The sequence below is a fragment of the Carcharodon carcharias genome, chromosome 18 (assembly GCF_017639515.1).
Source record: "Carcharodon carcharias isolate sCarCar2 chromosome 18, sCarCar2.pri, whole genome shotgun sequence".
Classification (NCBI taxonomy): domain Eukaryota; kingdom Metazoa; phylum Chordata; class Chondrichthyes; order Lamniformes; family Lamnidae; genus Carcharodon; species Carcharodon carcharias.
The window spans coordinates 70,811,946-70,837,046 of NC_054484.1; the positions used below are offsets into that span (position 1 = coordinate 70,811,946).

The 25,101-nt window shown below is 41.9% G+C and overlaps 1 protein-coding gene across 6 annotated transcripts in view; it reads right to left on the bottom strand.

Moving 5' to 3' along the window:
* The window catches only part of caska (calcium/calmodulin-dependent serine protein kinase a), a 494,230-nt gene that overhangs the window by 154,458 nt on the left and 314,671 nt on the right, over positions 1-25,101 (bottom strand). For all 6 annotated transcript variants that reach the window (XM_041210838.1, XM_041210837.1, XM_041210836.1 and 3 more), the window contains 2 exons: positions 24,451-24,534; positions 5,679-5,778 (listed from right to left, as the gene is read on the bottom strand). In XM_041210838.1, coding sequence (XP_041066772.1) covers positions 5,679-5,778; positions 24,451-24,534 — 184 coding nt within the window. The remainder of the gene's footprint in view (positions 1-5,678; positions 5,779-24,450; positions 24,535-25,101) is intronic.

Below are 25,101 nucleotides of genomic sequence, written 5' to 3' on the forward strand. Positions count from 1 at the left end.
TTCACCACCACTAGTCTGTTGTGCCCAAAGATTTGGCTTTCATTTCTTCCTCATCTACATGACACTTTTTGGCAACATCATCTGCGAACATGAGGCCAGTTTCCCCTTGTATGCGGAGAGCTTTACCTTTCTACCTTTCTTGGAATCTGTCCATTGTGTCTATGTTGCCAAACTGATTTCCCAACATCAGTCTTTAATTTTCTCCAATTAAACATCGGAAAGAAATCTGTCTTTGATCTCTGCCACAATTCTGTACCATCGTCACCGATTCTATTCTGTTCCTCAGACATTTTCTCCTGCTCAACCATACTCTTGATCCCATTGAATTTTTACAAATACTGCTTACTTCCACCTTTTTTCCACTATCTCAGCACATTTTCCGCCTAAACCCTCTATCATTCCTTTGTCACCTCCAGACTCAACTGTTGCAATGCTCTCCTAGGCGACTTTCGTTCTCCACTTTCCCTTAACTTCCGCTCATCCAAAACTTTTCTGCCTGTATCCCATTCCACACAAGTCCTGCTCAGCCTTGGCCCTCCTCCTTACTAACCTACATTGACTTCTGGACCCCCACATCTCAAGCTAAAAATTCTTATTCATGTTTAAATTGTTTCATGTCCTTGCCATTCCCTACTTAAGTAATTTCCTCTATCTCTACAATTCCCCGCCCTGCAAACTTTCTGTTCCTCTAACTCTTGTGCTTTGCCTTTATTCGCATCAATATTGGCAACTCTGTCCTCCGTCTTCTAGGTCTCAAGTTCTGAAATTCCTTCCTAATGTCCCTCCACCTTCCTCTCCTTCCTTAAGGCCCTCTTTAGAATCTACCTCTGATCAAACTTGTTCATCACCCCTGCTGTCTGCACCTTTGTCTCAGAATTAGTTTTTTGTTTGATTAGATTTCTGTGACGCATCCTAGATGTGCTATAAATGGAAATTGTTGTTTATCTTTCTTTTACTTGAGACTTAACATTTAGCCTGAAAGCAGCATTTTTTAATAATACAAAGTACTTTCTTTGATCTAGAACAGATCATTGCAAGAATCTACTAGGCATTGCCCTGCAGAGTGTGTTTAATGGCTGGTGTGCAATTACATGAGCAGGTTTTTGGCAGCTTTGCAAAAATTAGTCACAGCTTTGCCCAGCTTTCAGTGTAGGCAAATTTGTGAACAGATTGTATCAGCAGGTCTGGAATAACCTTGCATTCTGTTCTTCCCCAAAATAGTTAATCTATAAGCAGTCTTTGGCCAAATGTAAATCCGAATCTAAAATTCATAAAGGTTTGCTCCCTTGGAAGAAATAAACATATCAACATCCCACTGCCATTGCCAATGGCAAATATCCAGGACTTAGCCAACTTAAGTTTAGTAAATAGTTTAATCACTGAAATGATCAAATGCTTAGACACATCATAAAAATGGGGAACTGGGTTGCAGTTCAGTCACTGCACTTCTCTGTTTTTGAGAACTGGGTTCAACTTGTGTCCTTATTATGTTGCTGGGAACTGGGTTCAAATAGTATCCTTACTATTAGCCTCCTCTTTATCGTGGTTGTAGAGGTTCTTTGACACATGAGTTAGGTATTGCAATTCTCAGTATTCATGGATTCAAAGCCCCAAACTTGTTAGTTCAGCAAAGTTTTGAAACTTATTCGACACTTTGACAGAAAAATTGAGGGTTTTTTTTGACTGACATTACCACCATGTAAAGCGCTGTAAATTGAATTTTACTTTGCACCTGACTGTACTATATTTGGCCTGGGAATGCCTGATGCTGACAGAGAGCCAAAAGTGGTAACTTTTCATTTCTCAGTACAACCATTATCACGAACACCAAATAAAATCTTGGGAATGGTGTTACTCTCAACATGTACACATTCAGGACATCGTAGTGAATTTATGGCTTATTGTGTTTAAGTCAATTTAAACAAGGCTTCATCCTTAGCTCTGTCCAAATTATAAATTCTAGTGAATATACATCAGGTAGTCAAGTAATACATTTGTTACCATAACATTGGCCTTGCATCAAAGCAAATCTGACCAACCAGAACAAACTGCATGAGGTTCATAATGTTAGGTCAAACATTATTATATTTAGATTTTATTCTATTTAGATTTTTGGCTTTTATATTATTTTAAGACAATTGATAACAATTAAAACTATCCTGATTATAATGAACAATGCAAAGAAAGATTGTGAAGCACATTTATATGTCAGGAATTGACAGCATGAAACTCAATATTATCTCCTCTGTGCCATGCCTGTGAAAGGAGAGACAGTGAAATTTACACACACGAAGGCACACAGTTTATGCAGTATGAAATGCCTTAAATAGAGAAACAAGTAGATACCTACTTTCTGCAGCTAGCAGTCCTAGGTAAGTGGGCAGCATTTGGATAAATAACAAACATTAAGAGCTTTTCAAAAATCATCACACTAGAAGGCAGTTGAGTGAATTTTCTTATCCCTTTGAAACTGAAATGGAAGTGATTTAGGTTTTTGCTGAATAATTTCAGGATTGAAGCCATCACTGGTCAATGAATGCTCTCATTTAGTGTTGTCCAACACAGTAGCCAAAAGCCTCATATGGCTAGTTGGGAATCCAGAACAAATAATTGCCTGATTACTGTGGTAAATTAAAAATGAATGCTAGACACCACTCGTGTATGAAATCTCAATACTTGGAGGCATATAGTGTATGCATGTGTACTTTAATCTTTTTGTATTTTTGTTGGTAAAATGGTAAGATGAAAAACAGAACGTATGAGTTTTAAAAAAACATTAAGCATTTTACTTCCATGGTTATTGAATGATGGCAGATGTTTATTAAATGTATACATGTGCAGCACATTTACTTGCACTGTTAGAGTGAATGCAAGGCTTAAAAATAGCATATGTGGCCAAAATGGTATCAACATAGCCATATCTGTGACGACTCAGAAATTTTGATTGGACAACGTTGTTTTAGATCAATTTTGTTTGGAAATAACTTTAGTTGTCTTGTTAACCAATCTACTAACTGATCTCTTGCAAGAATAGAAACCAATGTCTGAGTATAAAATTAACTTCATCATCTCCCCACCAAAACAAATAAAACAAAAGGCAATCAGCTAATTCACTATAAAATGCAAGTTGTTTTTTTACTTCCAAACTTCACAAAACAGCGATTATTTGTGAACATCCATATCAGTGTTCAAATGCTACCAAAGTGCTGGTGAAAAATGTATTATGCAACAGTGAATGTCTACCTTGACATCAAAGCTGGTATCAGTAACAATAAACTTACTTATATGGATCAAATCAGAAGTGAAACATTGGATGAAATAAGCGATGAAATAAGAAATTAGCAGTTATAACTTCAGGACCGATCAAATCAAGTCATAAGCCATGAACATTTTTTTTAAACCGCTGTAATAGTGTAACTATTATATTACAATTTCAAAGCAGGACATTTCAATTGTTACAACTGGGAAGATAAATCAACACCAATTTTTCAGGAAAGTACTTCATTATTGAATGGATCAGATATTTAAAAAATACAAGTATACTTTTGGGGATGGTTAAGCTTTTGGGGATGGTACCATTAGCACACTTCTGTAAATTACAAATAATTCATTGCCAACCTTAACAGCATTTTGTCACACTATTATAATTTATTTCAATACCTTTCACAAGCCAATGGTCTTTCAAAGACAGGCACGGTGAGATTACTCAATTTGCTGCTAGTTCACAGTTTACAAGTTACACTATTAACTTTGATTTCATAAACTTTGTGTATTGATTACAAAATCTAAAGCGAGCAACATTATTAGCACACAAAAACAAAATGGCAACAACGGCTAAGTTAATTTAGTGCACTGCTGCTCAAACCTAAATTGTATTTACACAGGAAGTAAAATAGCTATAAATGTCTAATTATAGATTACCAGATACAGGGCTCTAACCACACAGGCAAAGAGTGGGTGTGGAACGAATACTTATGTCTGAATATATAAATTCAAATGACGGCAACAAGTTTGAAAATTTGCACTTTTGATTGGGGAAGGAGACAACATGATGGGGAAGGAGACAACATGATGGGGAAGGAGACAACATGATGGGGAAGGGGGTGCGGGAGGCGGCAGCGCAGAGGGGGAGGTGGCACAGCAGAGATAGTTCTGTGGAGATGAAGGGGCAGGTGTGAGGATGGAGGTGGTGAGAGACGCTACAGTGCAGCGGGTGAGGGGGAGAGATGGTACAATGAGTGGGCAGGGGGAGACATGGTACGATGGAGCAGGCGGCACCGACAGACGGTAGTGGAGTGGGCAGGGGGAGGGATGGGACGGTGGACCGAGTAGGGAGGAGGGAGAGACGGTGCAGTGGAGTAAGCCAGGGAGAGATGGTCCAGTGGGCGGAGCCACGGTGCAGTCGAGAGTGGGGGAGAGAAGGTGCGATCAAGAGGTGAGGAGACATTGTAATGGTGAGTGGGCAGATATGGTGGAGTGGAAGGGGTGGGAGGAGTGATGGTGCAGTGCAGAGTGAGGGGGAGACGGTGTGGCGCAGAGTGAGGGGGAGATGATGCAGTGGAGAGGGAGGGGGTAGAGGGTGTACAGGAAGATGGTGAGGATTGAGGAGGAGACTGTGTGAGGGAATAGGAGAGACAGGGAGAGGTAGTGGGAGAGGAGGAGTTGAGAATGAGGGAGTGTGATGAGAAGCTGGGATTGAAGCGACAAGGAAAGAGATGCTCAAGATGGAAAATATCTTTACCTCGGAAGGAAATTAAATAGAACATAAAATGGAGAGAGTTACACACAAAGGAATGAACAGAAATCTACTTCTTTCTGATTTAACCTCATCTATATCCTAATCACAAGTCCACCTGGGACAGTTTTATACTTTAACTCAACTGAGCACCACTACCCTCCTTTCCCAATAATTGTACGACAATTGTTTTTCATTATTTATGGTTAAAGATAATGTTCTGTGTCAATAAGGAAATATGGGCCAAGGCCTTCAGGTCACAGAGTTATCTCCAACCCAAAAATACTACCCATTTTCATCCGGGATTTCTGATCTTAGCCAAAGCAGAAATGGACCAGTGAAGTCTTTCATGTGGAAGACTGGTGAATGTAGGAGAGTCGGGGAAGAAGAAAACATGCACCCTTTTTACGGCATGAGCTACCATATTCAATTTTAACTTTTAAAAAATCTCAAGTCTTTTGATGGATGGATGGGTGGGTGGGCGAGTGGATTAGTAGATGAACGGGTGAGTGGGTTAGTGGGTGAATGGTCAGGTTATGAGGGGGTGGATGTTGAGTGGGGGGGTGGGCGGTATTGTGGGGAATCAGTTGTGGTGCTCAGTTGAGTTAGCTGGCTAATCACTGAGTTAGACCAGGTATTCAACTGTGTAATATTTCCAGGATGGGTATGCAGATAAGTCCCACGTATCATCCAAGTCTCCGACCCCAAGCTTTCACGGAGGGTCCTGGAAGCTTAAACTTCCCAGGCAATTTCCACATGTGTGATGTGGGATCCTGATGTACATCTCCCAACTTGTGTCCCACATTCAACAATCTGGACACCGGGAAATTTGGGCCATGGATTTAATAGATACAAAAATTACGTTTTTGTTGTGGAGCTTCAGCATTTTGCTCCATCAGGATTAGCTTTAACATGAGGTTTTCTCTAGAATGGAAAAAATTACCTGAGGAAGTGGGGTCTTCAGAGAAATCAGGCAGCTCTTCAGGAGGGTCTCCATAGAAAGAATTGAACTTGTGGCTTGATACAGCTGCTAGCACTGCCCCCTGAAATAAATTAAATGAAAATACTAACTTTATTGGGCTGTTTGATTGAGATGATAGCCTGAACCAAGAAAAAACATGATTGGGCTAATATTCACTCTGTCATCCTCAATATCTTGGTTGATAAAGAAAGCTAATGCTGAGCTTTACTAGGTACAAATCGATTAGTCACAAGAGGAGCATCATTGTAATCCTTTGTGATATTGAAAAGTAAAAGGATACAATAATCTGGCATGTAATAATTTTATGTTTTGGAGTAATTATGGAGGAATCCATATCACAACATATTATAATTTAGGTTACAGACAGAGTGAAAGACTAACTGAAGCACCTTTACAAAGCACACATCATGTATATATACCTTCCATTCAACTTCACCTTTCACTTAATTATTTGCAAAGTTGCAGCTGCAGTCAACATAATCACAAACAACAGAAAAAAATTGTTTTATTAAAATAAGATTGTTTTCACTGTGTGCATTTGGAACTCAAAAGAAAAAAAAACTTGTTTATCTCATCTATAATTTAATTTTATCTTGTGATGAAACTGACCCCAGTACACTAAAGTCCATCACTGATATTTAATCAATTACCTAGATATTTAAAATGAGAAATATATGTGGGTATTCCTTTCTCTTTTATATTCATTATTGAAGTAATATTTTACTAGTGAAATTTACAAGGTGGCATTTCATGCAACATGCAGTATACATCATGGAATTGATCCTCTGGAAGATTATGGAAAATTATAAATACAATATACGCATTAGGAGGAGTAAGTTATTTGGCCCCTTAAGCCTACTCCGCCATTCAATAAGATCATGGTTGATCTGATTGCGGCCTCAATGCCAATATTCTGCCTACCCCCGATATCAGGTAATAATTTCAAGGTTAGTTCTATCTATATGGCAGGAAGTTATCATGCCATTCCACTAGCCAAATATACAGCTGAATAATACGCATGCTAAGTTTTATATTCAGAAAAATCAAATTGACAATATAGTGAGCTAAGAATTGGTCTAAGCCTTTTTTTGGGTACGAGGGTCGTAATTCACAACCACCTCATGCCTGATGAAGTGGATGTAGATAGCTTGCAAATTTCATGCTGACGTTTATCTGGTTGTAGTGTGGGGCTAAGTGTCTGTTGTGCTGCTGTCTGCACCTGCATTTAGAGTTTTGAGGAGGATGCAAAGAGGCATCAAGGGTATTTAGACAGGCTGAGTGAATGGACAAGAACATGGTAGATGGAATACAATGTGGAAAAATGTGAAGTTATCCACTTTGGTAGGAAAAACAGAGTATTTCTTAAATGGTGAGAGATTGTGAAGTGTTGATGTCCAAAGAGACCCGAGAGTTCTTGTTCATAAGTCACTGAAAGCTAACATGCAGGTGCAGCAAGCAGTTAGGAAGGCAAATGGTATGTTGGACTTTATTGCCAGAGGGAGCCGAGCAGTGTGTGCTAATAGAACATACCTTCTAAAGGGAAAAGGCACTGAATTACAGGAGGCTGCTGGTAAATACTTTTGCTGCAATTGTAAACCAGGAAAATGGAACATCAGGATAGAGAGGGAGTTCCATGGTCACAAATGAAGTGCTGGAAGCCCTAGTGGTAGAGGTGGACAAGGGGAGAGGTGCCATGCTTCTGCAGGAGATCAGGAGTCCCTCAAGGACTGTGCTTAGAAGTGATTGGGAGCAAACATCGGGAGATCAACTACTAGTATATGGCCCCGAGGACCTGACAGTAACACCACAAGAAATTTAATGACCTCACACCTGTGGTCAAGATCAGTATATGCAACTTCACACGACACCTCCTACCCAAAGCTCTATCAGCCCCTCAGACTGCTAAATGGACCACACCCCCAATCAATTAACGAGCACTGGTGTTTGGCACTTGGGATTAATTCCTGATATTTAGGTGCTCTACCTCACCCACCTACCAATGCTTCCAGCCTCACAACAAAGTCTCGCTGCTTACACATACCTCCAGCTTTTCAGTTATAGCACACACCGCACCCAAACACAGTGGTACACACTCATTGACCTCCGTTCCACTCTCTTGCAGGCAAGATGGTACAAAATAGAAAGGAACAGTGCAGAATGTGGGGACAAGAATGCCTGCATCTCCTGAGTCCTATGGAGGAGATGGATGTTCACATCATAGGGCAAGCTACAACAGAATCTGAGACATCTGTTATTGTTGAGGGCATTCAGGATGATAGTACTTTCCTGTCTTATGCCATCTTTCAACACCAAGCTCGCTCTTATTCTGCTATCTGGCATGATAAACAAGTGGCAGATGGTGTGAACAAGGACCTCTTGTTCTCTGCCCAAACCCCAAAGGTGGTGGTGAGCCACCTTCTTGAACCATACAGCCCATATGGTGTTGATATATCCACAGTGCTGATAGGTAGGATGTTCCAGAATTTTGATCCAGTAACTGAGAAGGGATGGTGATAAAACATAGTTCTCCAGTGCTATGTGGTTTGGAGGAGAACTTGTAGGTTGTGGTGTTCCCTTGCATCAGCTGCCCTTCTTCTTCGAGGTGGTAGGGGTCGTGGGTTTGGAAGGTACTGTCCAAGGAGTTTCCTTCCAAAATAAGATCCATGCTATTGAGCTCCAGTGCTGGAAGGAGAGAATGATGAAATGGGTGCCAATCAAGCAGGCTGCTTTGTCTTGGATGATGTTGAGCTTCTTGAGTTGCCTGGTTGCATGCAGCTCCAAAAAAATGGAGAGTACTTCATCACACTCTAGGCTTGCGCCATGTGGACAGCCTTTGGAGAGGCAGTGAGCTACTCACATCAGAATTCACAGCTTCTGACCTGGTCTTGTAGCCATAGTATTGACATGGTTGGTCCAGTTCAATTTCTGGTCAATAATAACTCCCAGCATGTTGAAGGTGGGGGAATTCAGCGATGGTAATATTGTTGAATATCAAATGGAAATGATGAGCGCCACTCTTATTGGAGATGGTCATTTCCTGGTACTTGTGTGGCATGAATGTCACGTGCCACTTATCACCCCAAGCCTGAATGTTGCTTAAATCTTGCTGAATGCTGACACAGAACGTTTCAGTAAATCGTCAGTGAACATTCGTACTTCCACCTGATGTTGGAAGGTCACTGATGAAGCAGCTGAAGATGGTTAGGTCTAGGAAACTATCCTGAAAAACTCCTGCAGCGATGTCCTGGGGCTGAGATGATTGGTCTCCAACAACCACAATCATCTTTCCTTTGTGCTAGACATGATTCCAACCAATGGAAAGTTTTCAGCCCAATTCCTATTGGCTTCAAATTTTGCTAGGGCTTCCTTGATGCTACCTTGATGTAAAGGGCAGCTCACTCACCTCACCTCTGGAAATTCAGTTCTTTTGTCCATATGAGGTCTGGATCTAGGTGGCCTTGACAGAATCCAAACTGAGCACTGCTGAGCAGGTTGTTGCTGAGTAAGTGCCACCTGACAGCACTGTCATCAGCAACACTTAACTTATTAATCATTCATCAGGATGTGCAACATTATGTTTGCTGACATTTTGTCAATTGTATACTTTAAGAGAGCTGCATGCAACCAGGCAACTCTCAAGAAGTGTCGAAACACATCCTGTCATGTGGCTGAGTGATTTTATTTTCCTGTTTATGCACTTTGTTTGTGCACTTTCCAAAAAAAATCAGCTGTGTGACATGTGCACAATGAGTAATAAAACATTAAAGCTGAATCTGCAATATCTTGAGCTTATGCAGGCTGAGGCCAGTGGTAAGTAAACACAAAGTCAAGAAAACGTATCTGCAATCCAGTGTTTTCGCAATTCTTTGAGGATTTTCCATCTCTCACATAGGCAAGAGCAATAGAGCGCAGGCATGAGTGAAGGGGGGGGGGGGGGAGGGGAAGGGAAGAGGGGGAGAGAAAGGAGAGAGCATGCGGGTGGAGAGAGCTCGCCGAGGGAGGGAGAGACAGAGGGTGCACACCAGAGAGAGCGCGCGCTGAGAGTGAGAGAGAGAGAGAGAGAGAGAGAGAGCATGCGCCCGGGGAGAGAAAGAGAGAGACAGACAGAGAGAGGTCAGAGAGAGTGCGCGCCCAGTGAGAGAGAGTGGGTCAGAGAGACCGTGTGACCGGAGAGAGGGCCAGAGAGAGTGCACACCCAGAGAGAGAGAGAGAGAGAGAGAGAGAGAGAGAGAGAGAGAGAGAGAGAGACAGAGACAGAGACAGAGAGAAACAGAGACAGAGACAGAAACAGAGAGAGTCAGAGAGAGCATGCGCCCGGGGAGAGAGGGAGGCAGAGAGAGAGGGCGAGGTCGGAGAGAGGGGTGGGGGAATGGGCAGGCACGGATGGAGAGAGGGGCAGAGGGGGCGCGGTCAGAGGGCGCACGGTCGGAGAGGGGGCAGACGGGGCGCGTGAGAGAAAGGGACGGCGTGTGAGAGAGAGAGAGAGACAGTGAGGTGAAGCGTGCGTGCGGGCGAGAGAGAAAGAGGGAGGAGTGGACATGCATGTGAAAGGGAGGGCATGTGAGAGAGAGGGAGAGAGAGAGAGAGAGAGTGAGGAGTAGCAGGCGCACGGTTGAGAAAGAGAGAGGGGGAGGAGTGGACGGGCGCGAGAGAGAGCACGCAGGCGAGAGAGTGTGTGGGTGTGTAAGAAAGAGAGAGAGAGGGAAAGGGAGAGAGAGCACGGTCTCCCAGGCCGGGGAGGGGGGGACCCAGGCCCAACGAGGTATTGAGTACAAAAGCAGGGATGTAATGATGGAACTATATAAAACAGTGGTTAGGCCACAGCTGGAATTGTGTACACAGCTCTGGTCACATTACAGGAAAGACATAATTGCTTTGGAAAGAGTGCAGAGAAGATTTATAAGAATGCTGCCAGGGCTTGAAAATTGTAGCTATGAGGAAAGATAGGCTTTGGTTGTTTTTCTTAGGAGAGAGGAGGCTGAGGGGTGACCTAATTAAGGTGTACAAAATTATGAGGGGTCTAGATAGGGTAAACAGTAAAGACTTGTCTCCCCTAGCTGAGGGGTCAATTACCAGGGGACTCATGTTTAAGGTGATTGGTAGAAGGAATAGAGGGGACACAAGGAAAAATGTTTTCATGCAGAAGGCGCCTGGAATTCACTGCCTAAATTGATGGTTGAGGCTGAAATGCTCAATTCATTTAAAAGGTACTTGGGTCTGCATCAGCGCTGTAACCTGCAAGGCTACGGACCAGGTGCAGGAAAGTGGGGTTAAAACGAACAGCTAGTTTTTTATTCATCTTTTTCTGGTTGGCACAGACATGATGGGCTGAATGGCCTCATTCTGCGCTGTAAATTTTCTATGGTTCTGTGGACTTGTGAGAATCATGACATGTGAGCTTTCAGATGTGGCAAGTCTATGTCGCACAAGTATCTGATTAGATTAAACAGTCAGGTTAGCAATGCTAAAAGCAAAATATTGCAGATGCTGGAAATCTGAAACAAAAACAAAAATAGATGGAAAAACTCAGCAGGTCTGACAGCATCTGCGGAGAGGAATACAGTTAACGTTTCGAGTCTGTATGACTTCATCAGAACAAAGGAAAAATAGAAATGAGGTGAAATATAAACTGGTTGAAGAGGGTGGTACCGGTAGAGCTGGATAGAGGGCCAGTGATAGGTGGAGGCAAAGAAGAGATTGCCAAAGATGTCACAGACAATAGGACAAAGGGGTGTTGACGGTGGTGATATTAGCTAAGGAATGTGCTAATGGTGACATTAAGAGTAGAAAGCAGGACGAGCAAGTGACAGATGGCCCTAATTGGTGGGGTAGGGGAAGAGATCAAAATAGGCTAAAAGGTGGAGATAAAACAATGGATGGAAATAAATTTTAAAATAATGGAGCTTTGTTCAAAAAAGTTACAGCAAGGAAAACCTATCAATCATGAAGTAGTCAGGTAAGAAAAACTGCCAGTCACAGATGTTGAGCCGTATAAAATTAACCAAGTTATTCAACACTCTCGCTGTCGACCTTGCTGTAGAAGAGGCACTGACATCAGGAGATTTTACAGGAACCACTTTCTATCCTTCTATGCAGCCATGAAGATGGTATCCAGTCCTGGGATGACAACTTTATGTCTTTCTATTGTGGCCATCATTTGATACTACCGTGGCTGTAGTGCTTTTTAATCTACTGCTGTGGCTGCAGGTGCCATTCACTTCCTAATGTAGCTTCTTGTTATGCTGTTGCTGCTCTCATGTTCTTGGGTTACACTCGCATTCATTGACTAGTCCCAAAATACTCCTTAATCCCAGTAATCTCCCTGTACTGCCAACTCTCAGATCCTCTACCCAGTTACCAAGTGTCATATTCCTCCCTCAAACCACTGTTGCCAAATCCCAGAACCTAGCCCGACAGTGCTGCTTTTATGTTTATGCCACTTTGAAAACTTATTGCACTAAATTATTTGACTCATACTTTAGATTGCAACCAACAGTGGCTTCTAAACTCTTGAGAATGTCTATTTTGCCTTGACATCTAGGTCAACTTCTAGAAATGTGCTCAGGATGGTGAGCAGAAATCTCATTTAGTAATTGCTTTTATCTATTGGTTGTTGTGTATTAACAATATCTCACTTCAATTTTCAAAAGTGATGCGAAAGCAAAGAAAGGAAATCTTACAATTATAGTCCCTTTCATACCTCAGGATGCCCCCAAGGCACTTTACAGTCTATGAAGTACTTTTGAAGTGTAGTCATTTTCTTAATATAAGGAACACAGCAGCCAATTTGCAAGTTATCATGAACAGCAATGCGATAATGGTGAACAATCCGTTTACCATTTACAATAAGGATAAATATTGGCCAGGACATCAGGGAGAATGCCTTTGAATAGTCGACGCTTCTTTGAGATGATGCCATGGGATCTTTTACATTCGCCTGAGAGGTGGCTTGGTTTAATGGCTCATTTGATAGACTGCATCGAAGTGTCAACCTAGATTTTGTGCTTTCACTTCCGGAGTGGGACTTCAATCCACAATCTTTTGACTCAGAGGCGAGAGTACAGGGGAGTCACGGCTGTCTACCAAGGATTTCCACAGTAAACTTCATTTAACATGTAAGAAATGGAACTTAATGTATTCTATACAAATAAAAAAATTGCAAATAATTAAACATTTACAGTGGAAACTCTCATCCGTCTTCTTCAGTGGAAAGAATAATAGTACATACACACAGTATTTCCCTTTTTTAAAAACAGGATTCAAAACTGATGTTTTCAAATTATTTTCTTTCAAGTCTTTAAACTGCTCTGTTAACATTATTTTTCAACTGCAACTTACTTCTATGCAAACATTCTTTCGTATCTGCTGGGAAATGGTTTACTAGGACAATCTTGGATTTTGAATAGCTTGCTACTCAAATTTAAAAATCAGTTGTCAGTCAAATATAAACTGAACCAATTATAAAATCTGTATATATTTAAAAATCTTCCGTCAACCTCAAGCCAGCTATAAGGGAAATTACAATCTTGCCACATTTTATAAGCACAGGCCAACTGAAAAACTTTGGCTTTAACTATCTGTTAAAACTCTCTCTGCATAATGATTGTTTTATAGGGGCAGCCACCAGAACATCAAACATAATGGCCAAGCTTTTGCACAGAACCAAAATCCCAGATTCTTCTCCACTTCGTGGCAAAGCACAGAAACCTTATTCCTCTATCAATGCTGACCAGTGCCAGATTCCCTGCTGCTGCCCTAAGATCCTCCCCATAACTGCCAGAGGCAGATCCTATATCTCCATAGTGTCATAGAGTTTTACAGCACTGAGAGAGACCCTTCAGCCATCATGTCCACACCGGTCATCAAGCCACTTATCTATTCTAATCCCATTTTCCAGCACTTGGCCCATAACCTTGTATGGCTATCTCCAGTGCTAGCAAACATCCAAAACCCTGTCCAACTGCTGCCAAATCCATGATCCTGCTCCTTCAATGCTAGAAAATGTTGCACATTTCCTTCCTTCTACTTGTGCTGGCAAGTACCAGAACTCAGTATTCCCAAGATCCAGGTACTTCAGCCATTTCCTCAGATCTACCAAATCCTAGCTAACCTCCCCTACTCGTCTCCAATTTACCCCAGCGATTGATGGCTAATCTTCACTGCCATCCCACCAATATTGTCAAATCCCTCATTCTCAGTATTGCCAAACCCTAGACTGCACAAAAGCCACAGATCCAGTAATCCCAACTACTGGACCTCTGAATGCCAAGATCTAATATCCGTCAGTGTTCCCACATATTGACTGTGGGTTTCACATGCCAGACCCTCAGCTTGCTCCCAAGTGCAACAAAGATTTAGCAACCGTATAGCTTTCTGGATCCCAAGTATTCTTAATCTACTCATATGAAATACTGATGGATCTCAAGCCTCTTCCACCCATGCACGTCAAGTAGACGTAGAGCCTATTTGGGTCCACCCTCCCAGTGCTCCTAAAGATGAAATCCAAAGTGTTCCTGAATGCTGGGCCTCGCCAGATGCCAGGCCAATCCCAAGCCTCATCCCTTTCAAGTATATCTCAGCCTCCTCTCAGGAGGTCAGAGATTTTGGAATCTAAGTACCAAATCCACCACACCTGGCTTCCTCCCATTCTGTCCCAGTTGAAACCTGCAGTCCACACTTTCTTTCGCATGTGCATGGATTCCATGATTTCCCAGCAATAGGAATTTCAGTTTTTTGTTCAGAACCTGTTACTTTAATGATTTGAAATACATTACAAAAATAAATAAAATAAAATGTAAAATAAAGTGTAAATTTTCACTTCTGCTTCACTTGACAGGCTTGGGAATGTATGAAGAGGGAGGGGTATGGGTGGTTGGACTGCAATTGCAGGTGTTCTCACATTCCATAAATGGCAAGCCTTGCTGTCAATTGTAAGCACAGATACTTCATGGCAGTTGTAGCCTAATTCGTGGAGTCTGCTTATAAAAGTGATGGTGACAGCTCTCGAAAATCCTTGAACTCAACGTCTTAGAGTGGACTTCCATCAGAAAACATTCAAATACACAAATGTCACGATATAGGTAAGTATAATTTATCTGGAAACTATCATTTTAAAAATATCTATTGTCACATTTTTTAGGAATTCAATATAACATTTGAAAAGAATATTGAAAATATATGGATAATCTCATTTTTGTTTACTGCTCATTGCTTATTTTTATATACCCTTAGGAGCTCGCATTGGATGTTTACATACTTGCTTTCAATTAGTATGCTCAAGACAATATTTAGATTTGCATTCCTACATAATGTTTGCAAGGGCTAAGAAAATCAGGTTTTAAAAAATTGGGCAACCCCAATTTTGCCTGCACTTTGAGAAATAACAGGCTGGATTTTATGCAGGCAGCAGAGGGCCCTACTGCCAGGGGTAAAGAAGGCGGCGAGCCCATATTAGTGGTCAGAGGGACCCGATGTTGCATCTTGTTGGCAGGGCTACTGCCTCTATTAAAGATGGTTGCTCTCTCCCGAGCTACAGGCCAGAGCCTGTAGCTCAGCAGTGCCATTGCTAGTGTTTGCCACTGCTGCAGCTGCAACTGCAGGATGGGGGTGTATTGATAGCTATTTACACACAAAGACAGGTAAGTGGGGTCTGGGGACACCACAGCCAGTCAGGTAGATGGTGCCATTCTTGCAGGGGGGGGGCGGCCACTTCTGCCAGGAGATTGCCACAGGGCCTGCCATTGCTGCCAGGGTGCCCATGCAGGTCACAGAATGACCAAAGAGCATTCCCACCTCTCCCCCAGGAGGCTGCCAGGGTTTACCCAGCAGTCTCATATGACAGTGGGTGCCCCAAATGCTAGTAAAATGCCAGAGGCTGGAAGAGGCCCTTAGCTGGCCACTTAAGTGGCTCAATTGGACTCCAGGCAAGCAGGCCATCTGAAACCTTTTTTGCCTCTGGAAAGATGGCGTGGTGACAGGAAGATGATGGAAACCCTATCTTCCATCTTCTTGGCTCTTTTTGTCAGTTTTCAGCCTGCCAGAAAGTTCTGGTAAAATCCAGCCCAAGGTAGAAAAAGACAGAATTAGCACTGTAAAATAAAATTATTTCAGCTGCCTGAGCTCTTGGCCCTGGAATTCCCTCCCCAAGACTCTCTGCCCCATTACTCCATCTTTATTAGGATGATTGAAAAACTATGCCTTTGATCAAGCTGTAAATTGGCCAATTCATCTACATGTTGGTTAAGGGGTGAATGTTGGTATGAACACTGGGAAAGTTATCTGGTCTTCTTTGAAAATTTGCTTTCGGATATTTTATATCCACTTGAACAGCCAGATTGGGTTTCAGTTTAATATTTCATCTGAAAAAGAACACCATTGTCTACGCAACACTCCTTCGCAACTATAATAAAGCGTCAACCTGCCCGTAACCAGCTTAAGTTCTGGAGTAAGGCTTGAAGCCACGATATTCTGACACAGCTGAGAATGCCTCTATTGAGTTAAGCTTTCATTAATGTTACAGTTTCCAGAATCACATGCAAATGATTAGGTTATTAATTTTGTAAGTATAATTCAGCTGCAAGAGTGTACGTTAAAGCAGATTCACACACTGTCAAAAGCATGAGCTTAATGTGCTGACTGTACTTTTTAAGGCATATGTCCAGGATTTTAAGTTTAAACCAATATACTTAAGATTTGAAGTTGGTGCTAAAAAGAGAAAAATAATTAGCTACATATTTGCCATATTTGAAATGAAATTGTTATCTCCATTTATCTTGAAATAGAGCAAAAGTTCTTTCAATCTGAAACGTAATACACAAAAGAGTGAAGTGATACATTTTCGTAGGAAGAATGAGGAGAGACAATATGAATCTATGGGCCGTAACTTCTGACTAGCGTCAGAAATTGCTGGCCCACAGAAATTAGGAGAAATACACACTTGCCTGGTCTTGAAATTGCATTGCCACTTCTGTTCACCGGAGCTGCTTGGGGCTTGCAATGAAAGACTCCTCGCAGACCGCAGTGAAGTCTACATCCAGCGTATTCAAGGAGGCCATGCCGCCTTTTTTTTTTTACAGCACTTGCTGCCGTAAAACAGGTAAGTTTAAAGGGCCAGGGAAATTGGCAGGTCGGGGGAAGGTAAGTATCTAAGATAATGAATAGGATTTGGGGGTTGGGGGTGTCTGGTCATGGGGAGTTAGATCAGAGGAGTCTGAAGTTGTGGGAGGGGGCTCCGAGGTTGAGGTGGGGGGTGGCCTGAGGTCTGGAGGCATTGGACCAGGTCTGGTTCTGAGATCAGGAGGGTGGCAGGGGGTGTAAGATCAGGGGAGAGGGGCCAGGGGCCGGGGTTTGGAGGTTGGGGTGGGTGGGGGGATCCGGAGGTCAGAGGGTCCGATATCGGGGTGGGTCTGGCGGGAGGCGTTCGGAGGCTGAGAGATTGGAGGTCTCAGCGGGGTGTCTGAATTGTCGGGGCAGAGGTTGGGGGAGAGATCCGATGTCCGGTTGGGGGGGGTGGTGGGGGGTGGTGGTAGGGGGTGTTGGAGAGGGATTTGGGGGAGGCAGGGTTGGGATAGGGGGAGTCCTGTGTGGGTCAGTCTGGGTCTTTACAATAGCTACCCAAAAGTTAGAAGAGGTTTCAATTCTTCTAACTTTTTCTGGGTAACTACTGGTGAAACCATCAAAGTTTGCGATTTAAATCGCATTTTCGGATGGTTCCCAGCGCAGCACAATTGTCCAGAAGAAGTGCACACTTCTGGACAATTGCTGTGCAAACCCTTGTCTGGGAGCTTACCAGAGGGATGCCCCAGTGCATCTTTGGGGTACCCCCAAACCCGATGCTGGGAAGCACGGAAGTTATGGACCTATATTGTACAATTTTGAAAGTAAGATCAGAAACACCTGGCTGGGTGGGGTTATGTACATAAATCTTTGAATGTGGCACGGCAAGTTGAGAAGACTGTTTAAAAAAAAATATAGTGGCCTTGTGTTTTATTAATAGAGGGATAAAATACAAAAGCAAGGAAAGTCCTGCTTCTTTATAAGGCACTGGTTAAGTCTCAGAAAGAATATGGTGCTCAATTCTGGAACTCATACTTTATGAACGATGTCAAGGCCTTAAGTGGGTTCAGGAGAGATTTACTGGAATGGATTGGGCATTGGGCGATACTTCTTTCAAATTTTGTTGTCAGCTGTGGCTCAGTTAATAGCACTCTCTACTGAGTCAGAAGGCAAATGGTTCAAATCCCATTCCAAAACTCGAGTATGAAAATCAAAGTTGACATTCCAGTGCAGTACTGAGGGAGAGCTACTCTGTCAGAGGTGCTCTCTTTTGGATGGGACATTAAACCAAGGTCCCCTCTGCCCTCTCAGGTAGATGTAAAAGATTCTGTGGTACTATTTTGATGAGGAGCAGGGGAGTTATCCATGCCAATGCTTATCCCTAAATCATCACAAAAAACAATTTCTCTGGTTCGTAATCCATTGTCGTCTATGGGAACTTACTGTGCATACATTGGCTGCTGGGTTTCCTTCAAGGTAACAGTGATCACAGTTCAAAAATGCATCAGTACAGGGTTCAAAATACATGGGGCAGCATAGAATTCGCCCTCAGAACCTCACGAAGATGGGTGAAAAATTCAAAATATTGAAAGAAGGGTCTGCCCCGTACATATTGGAGGAGTAGCGAGTATGAGAGAGACAGAGTCTGTGAGCAGTTCCATGCTTGCTGCTCCAACTCCTTCAAATTAAGGTTCTCTCCCTCCCATTCTTGCTACTCCTCCAGAGACATAATCTATGATTGTAGGGGCAGCAGGAGCAGGAGAAGGGCAACCTATAGCCGGAGGAGTCAGAGCAGTGTGTAAGTTACTACACATAAGTTAGTATTTTTTTTATCCGGCTCAAATTATTTGCAGTTCCATCCATTACATTGCAAGAAAACTAGGAGACTTGGATGGTAACAAAATAAGAAAATATACAAAAAATTCTTTGCACGCTAGCATTCAAATGTATTGCAGGCCACCATACCCTTCCACCCTGCCTTGATTGCTTTTCAATTCAAAAAACAAAGGCAAAGGGCGGGAGAGATGGGGAGGGAGGTGGTGAGTGGGGGAAGCTGTGAGCTGGAGGGGCACAGCGGCAAAAACAACCTGATAACCCCTTCCCTTCAGGAGGGTAAGGCTATGGCTATGGGTCCTTAAAATATTTTGGCAATAGTACTGAAGTCTTGTGCTCCAGAACTTGCTGCGCTCCTAGCTAGGCTGTTAGAGTACAGTCACAACATTGGCATTTACCTGGCTGTGTAGAAAATTGCCCAGGTATGTCCTGTACACAAGAGGCTAGACAAATTCAACCTGGCCAATTACTGCCCCATCAGTCTACTCTTCATTATTAGCAAAGTGATGGAAGGGGTTTATCAACAATGCTATCAAGATACCTGCTCTCTGACGCTCAGTTTGGATTCCAACAGTCACTCGGCTCCTGATCTCATTACAGCCTTGATTCAAAAATGGACAAAGGAGATGAGGTGAGAGTGAGGGGGAAAACTCTTGGCTGGTTAGAGTCATACCTAGCACAAAGGAAGATGGTTGTGGTTGTTGGAGGACAATCATCTCAGTTCCAGGGCATCAACGCAGGAGTTCCTTTGGATAGTGTCCTTGGCCCAATCATCTTCAGCTGCTTCATCAATGAGCTTCCTTCCATCAAAGGTCAGAAGTGGGAAGGTTTGCTGATGATTGTGCAATGTTAAGCACCATTCGCGACTTTTCAGGTACCGAAGCAGTCCATGTCCAAATGCAGCAAGACATGGACAATACCCAGGCTTCGGCTGACAAGCAGCAAGCAACATTCTTACCGCACAAGTGCCAGGCAATGACCATCTTCAACAAGAGAGAAGCTAGCCATCGCCCCTTGATATTCAATGGCATTACCATCACTGAATCCCCCACTATCAACATCCTGGGGGTTACCATTGACCAGAAACTGAACTGGACTTGCCATATAAATACTGCGGCTGCAAGGGCAGGTCAAAGGCTAGGAATCTTGCGGAGAGTAACTCACCTCCCGACTCCCCAAAGCTTGTCCACCATCTATAAGCAGGGGTCAGGATTGTGATGAAATACTCTCCACTTGCTTGGATGAGTGCAGCTCCAACAACACTCAAGAAGCTTGACACCATTCAGGACAAAGCAGCTCGCTTGATTTGCACCTCATCTACAAACATCCACTCCCTCCGCCATGACACGCTATGGCAGCAATGTATACCGTCTATTAAATGCACTGCAGGAACTCCCAAAGGCTCCTGCAACAGCACCTTCCAAACTCACGACCATTACCATCTAGAAGGGCAAGGGCAGCAGACACATGGGAACACCACCACCTGGAAGTCCCCTCCAAACCATTCACCACCCTGACTTGGAAATATATCGCTGTTCCTTCACTGTCACTGGGTCAAAATCTTGGGACTTCCTCCCTAACAGCACTGTGGATATACCTACATCATATGGACTGCAGCGGTTCCAGAAGGCAACTCACCACCACCTTCTCAAGGGCAATTAGGGATGGGCAATAAATGCTGGTCTAGTCAGTGACACCCACATCCCAAGAATGAATAAAAAAATAAACAAGTGTTGGCATTGGGATGTAATATGTTGGTACCCAGTCCACCAACGTTGTGGAATGACAGTAAATGGTTATATGACATCCTGTATCTGCCAAATGTAGCCCAATCAGTCAGAGAATGTATCTACTGAAAACTGAGGGAATGCAGTCAAGTATTTTCTGACAGGGAAGCAAAAACGTCAATAAGCATGTGACTAAGATGCTCCAATTGACGCGAGATTACAAATCAATACAACGACCAAGTAGTCATTCATTCAGTATCCCTGGCGGAAAGTGGAGAAATGGGCTTGATACATCTAAGGTAAAGAGGAGCCTCATGGATTGATACAGCTCAGAAACCATTTGGCCCATTAAATTAATTCTAGCTCTTTCAAAGAGCTTTCTAATTAGTCCTACTCATGCTTGGTCCCTGCAGCCCTGCAATTTTTTCCTTTTTGAATATTTGTCAAATACGTTTTGAAAGCAATAGTTCTGCTTACAACAACCTTCCAGATAACTTGCTCTGTAATATTGTCCCCTCATGGTGTCTCTTATTGCTTTTTCTATTATCTTAAGCCTTTGTCTTCTGGTGACTGACCCTTATGTCAGTGAAAATAGTTTTATCCTTATTTACTTTATCAAAACCCTTCATGATTTTAAACACCTTTCTCAAGCTGATTCTGTAAACATTACAGTATGTAAATGCGCACTAGAATCAGGAATCTTGTAAAGGAAATGAAACAAGGGACAAGTTCCTTTTGGAAGAACTATTATACATTTGCTTATGTTGTGATATATTTGTATAGTAGTTTGAACAATCAGTGGCAAGCTACTGTACAATGAGTTGATGCCAGTGTGACTGAATTCATTCATACCAGCTGTGCTTATTATTTTTGATGGCATATTCCATTTTTCAAATCTCATATTCTGCAGCTTCCCAAGAATGCCATTGCTTGATTTAATCATTCATAAGTGCTTTAAAGCTGCATGAGCCACATTACAGGGTCTCCAGAAATGCATTGCATTTCACCATGATCAACCATGCAGAAATTCATTTGGTCTGTCACTAACATACATAAACTGCTTCTTATGCCTGTCTGATTTCTGTTTCATTGTGTCAAATAGTTGGAATTTGAGAATCGTAAATTGGGAATTGTACGTAGAATTCAAATTTGAGAGAAATACCAAGGAACTAGGGAAGAATAGCATCCTGAACTCATGTAAAAATGAACAAGTAGCCGCTGAAAATCAAAACGTAGCCCTCGAGAAAATTAAGTGAGGCAGTTTTTTTTCTCAAAAAGAGCCCTTGAAAATTTTGACTCCTGCTTCACCCACTGCAAAGCGCTTTGGGGCATCCTATTGATTGGCAAAAGCACTATATAAATGCAAGTCAAAAACAAAAATACCTGGAAAAACTCAGCAGGTCCGACAGCATCTGCGGAGAGGAACACAGTTAACGTTTCGAGCCTGTATGACTCTTCTGTTGAATTGTGTTCCTCTCCGCAGATGCTGCCGGACCTGCTGAGTTTTTCCAGGCATTTTTGTTTTTGTTTTGGATTTCCAGCATCCACAGTTTTTTGCTTTTATATAAATGCAAGTCTTTGTTTGTTTTATAAGGGACTTCAGTTATAGGGAGAGACTAGAGAAGTCAGGGTTGTTCTCCTTGGAGCAGAGAGGTTAAGAAGTTTTTACCAAGACTATTTTTCCATAAACAAATAAAATATTACTTCATTAAATGCTCAGAGGTTTATCATTTATGTAGTTTCCAAGTTTTTACACAGACACATGCACACACATATATAGTACATATAAACAAATTCCTTTCGACCTCACAATCACATTTCTGAAATACATCAGCTGCAATTCAAAGTTTTTATTGTAAACACAGTAAATAGCATAGTTTAGAATAGATTTTTTAAAACTGAATTTTCAATACCAATACAGTTCTTATAAACAATTTGCTTTCTTTTCCAACCATTAACAAAGAAATTATAATCATTCAGCCATGCTACTGTTCACAGGTGTCTGTCTGATCAGTTCATAACAGAAAGCTGCACATTAATACATTAAAATAAATGGTCTGCCTAAAACAGAAGCTTGAATAATTCAATCTCCAGTTTACATGGAATTATATTGAATATACAACGGAGAACAGGCCACTAATCTCTGGTGTCTGTAATTCAATTGACTTTCCTCTTATTTCTACCTTATTTCAGTCTTTTATCATATCTTTCTATTCTCTTTGCCCTCACGTATTTGACTAATTTCCTTTTGAAACCATCTAGGCTATTTGCCTCAATGACTTTCTGCGGTAGCAAGTTTCATTCTAATCACTCTGAGTAAAGACATTTTTCCTTATTAGGCTTTATTAACCATCTTGTACTTAAGTCCTTTGGTTTTGGATCTCTCACAAGTGGGAACATTCTCTTCACAGCTACTCTGTCCAACAAATTCATGATTTAAAGAGCTCTTCCAGTCATTTCGAAAAATAACAAATAAGCTCTTATATCCTCACAGGGTGAAGAGATAGGTGCTCCTATCTGTAAACTCCTGTTGATACACATAATGCATGCTGGGATATTCTATAATCTTCACATGCTCAGAATACAGTTGTGGTTCAAAACTCTCTCAAACTGCAGTATGTTAAAAATGTCCTATTATAAAAGTATGACACAGTGGAATAAGACAAGTGTCAACAACAGAAGTGCATGCCATACACAAGACTCTAAATAATATATAGTTCCGGCTACCATCTAAATACTTGAGGCTGATGAGTGGTCCAAGAATAAAAAAAAAGCAGGTTGACATCTATGACATTATGGCTCTGTCAGCATGGTATTCTAGTAGATGGTTCCCAACTTAGCACTGGTGCACCTCTGTTCCTCAAAAACATCAATACACCTAGCTCACATTGCCAGCATTCTCTGGCATAAAGTAAGTTGGAGTTACATTTAACGTCTCAAGTTATTAAAGCAAATGTTAAAGCAAGGGAGCAACAAAATTTCTAATAGAAAATTAAAGTGTTCTTCCTCGAACGTGTGGTGAGCTTCATTTGAACGATGTAGAAGGCCAAAGTTGGAGGGGTCACAGTAGGATGAGGAACTGAAGTGACAGATGACAGTGAGCTTGGAATGCTCTTGTGAATAGTATGAATAAAGTGATCACTTCTGTTTTTCCACAAGCGAAACTGGTGATATACAATTATACGCTATTGGAATTTTGGTGGAAGGCAGAGGTGGTGGACTGGTGCTTTAAGTGGGTAATCTCTATTGGACTACTATTATAGAGAGGCAGTTTGTATTCTGCATGTCATCCTTCTTTTATGCTTTTGCAGGCTATTGGATCCCATTCTCCTTTCCAACCCATTTCATTTCAAACCTGCCTTATATTCCAACATTTTAGCTACTCATACATTCTTGATCTCTTGAAATCTATTAAGCTCCTTTTTATCATTGCATGTTAGTATCACTGTAGGCATTTAATTATCTCCCATTTTCTTTTTATGCACTTTACAGGTCATCATACACATACACTCTGGTGTGTATGTTTGTTGTTCTTTTTCTCCCCCTTGCTCTGTTCCTCACGATTTTTTCTGTTCTGATAAAGAGTTACAACTCAAAAATTAACTTGTCTCTTTCTTCCACAGATCGGGAATATCTATTCAGCCCCTTGAGACTGTTCCCCCATTCAATTAGATCATGGTTGACCTGTACTTCAACTCCATTTACCAGTTCTTGTGCAATAATTTATCACTCTCATCGATAACATTTTCAACTGACCCAGCATTCACAAATATTTGAAGCGAATTCCAGATTTCCAACTACACTTAGTGTGAAAAATGCTTTCTAATTTCACTACTGAATGACCAGTTAATTGTTTCCATTGTTTTCTGCTTTGGGAAATGCATGCGTATTGCTCCATATTGCAGCTTTACAAACGGTATTAGGAGGAACCTCTTTGGATACCAATCTAAGAAATAAGCACTATATGTTAAGGTCAAACTTTAACTTTTCGCTGTGGGTGCTGCCCTTCTATGTAAATGCAAAAGTTAAGTTTTACTCAATGGCACTGGGGTGGGGCAGGGGGGGAAGGAAACTGTGCTTCTGTATCAGTAACTGAATATTAATTTTTTTGGCCTTACCTTCAATTTCCTTCTTGCATTAAATTTCCTCAGCTGTTCCACGGTTTCTGGGAGGTGAATTTTGTATGCATAACGATCTCGTTCCTGCAATACATTATGCATGAGTTAAAACCTTTACTATATCACATTAAATAACTGATTTTAACTGATTGTTCTTGCTGGGGCCAATGAGGTTAAGTAACACTGAGAAGTTAAGTAGTTATTTTGTATGCTATTTTCTCAAACTCTCATTAAGACCCAGCTTCTTTGATCCAAAATTTAATAGTTTTAAGATAGCGTGTTAGTTGCTCTATGTTACACTTCGGCTCAAATGGTCTCAAGTTTATCCCCAGTTTATCGATGCAGGAATAAAATAAAATATTCAACTTTCAAAACTGAAAAAGCACTTCTGCAAAGAATTGTGCTATATGCCATATTAGATAGTTAATAACAAGGACAATGCAGTAATTCCCCATTTTAATGCGCCCCATTTTAAGTCGTTCTGTTTTCATGTCACGGATACAATAGGGCCGGTATGCACGCTCAGCATTGGGATTTCCGTTTTAGTGTCACTGGTGCTGGGCTGACGTAGCAAGCATGACCTGATTGATGCCATTTTGGAAAGGCCTCTCCTACTCCCTGACCCTCTGCTTGGTCCCCATCCCGCTCCCT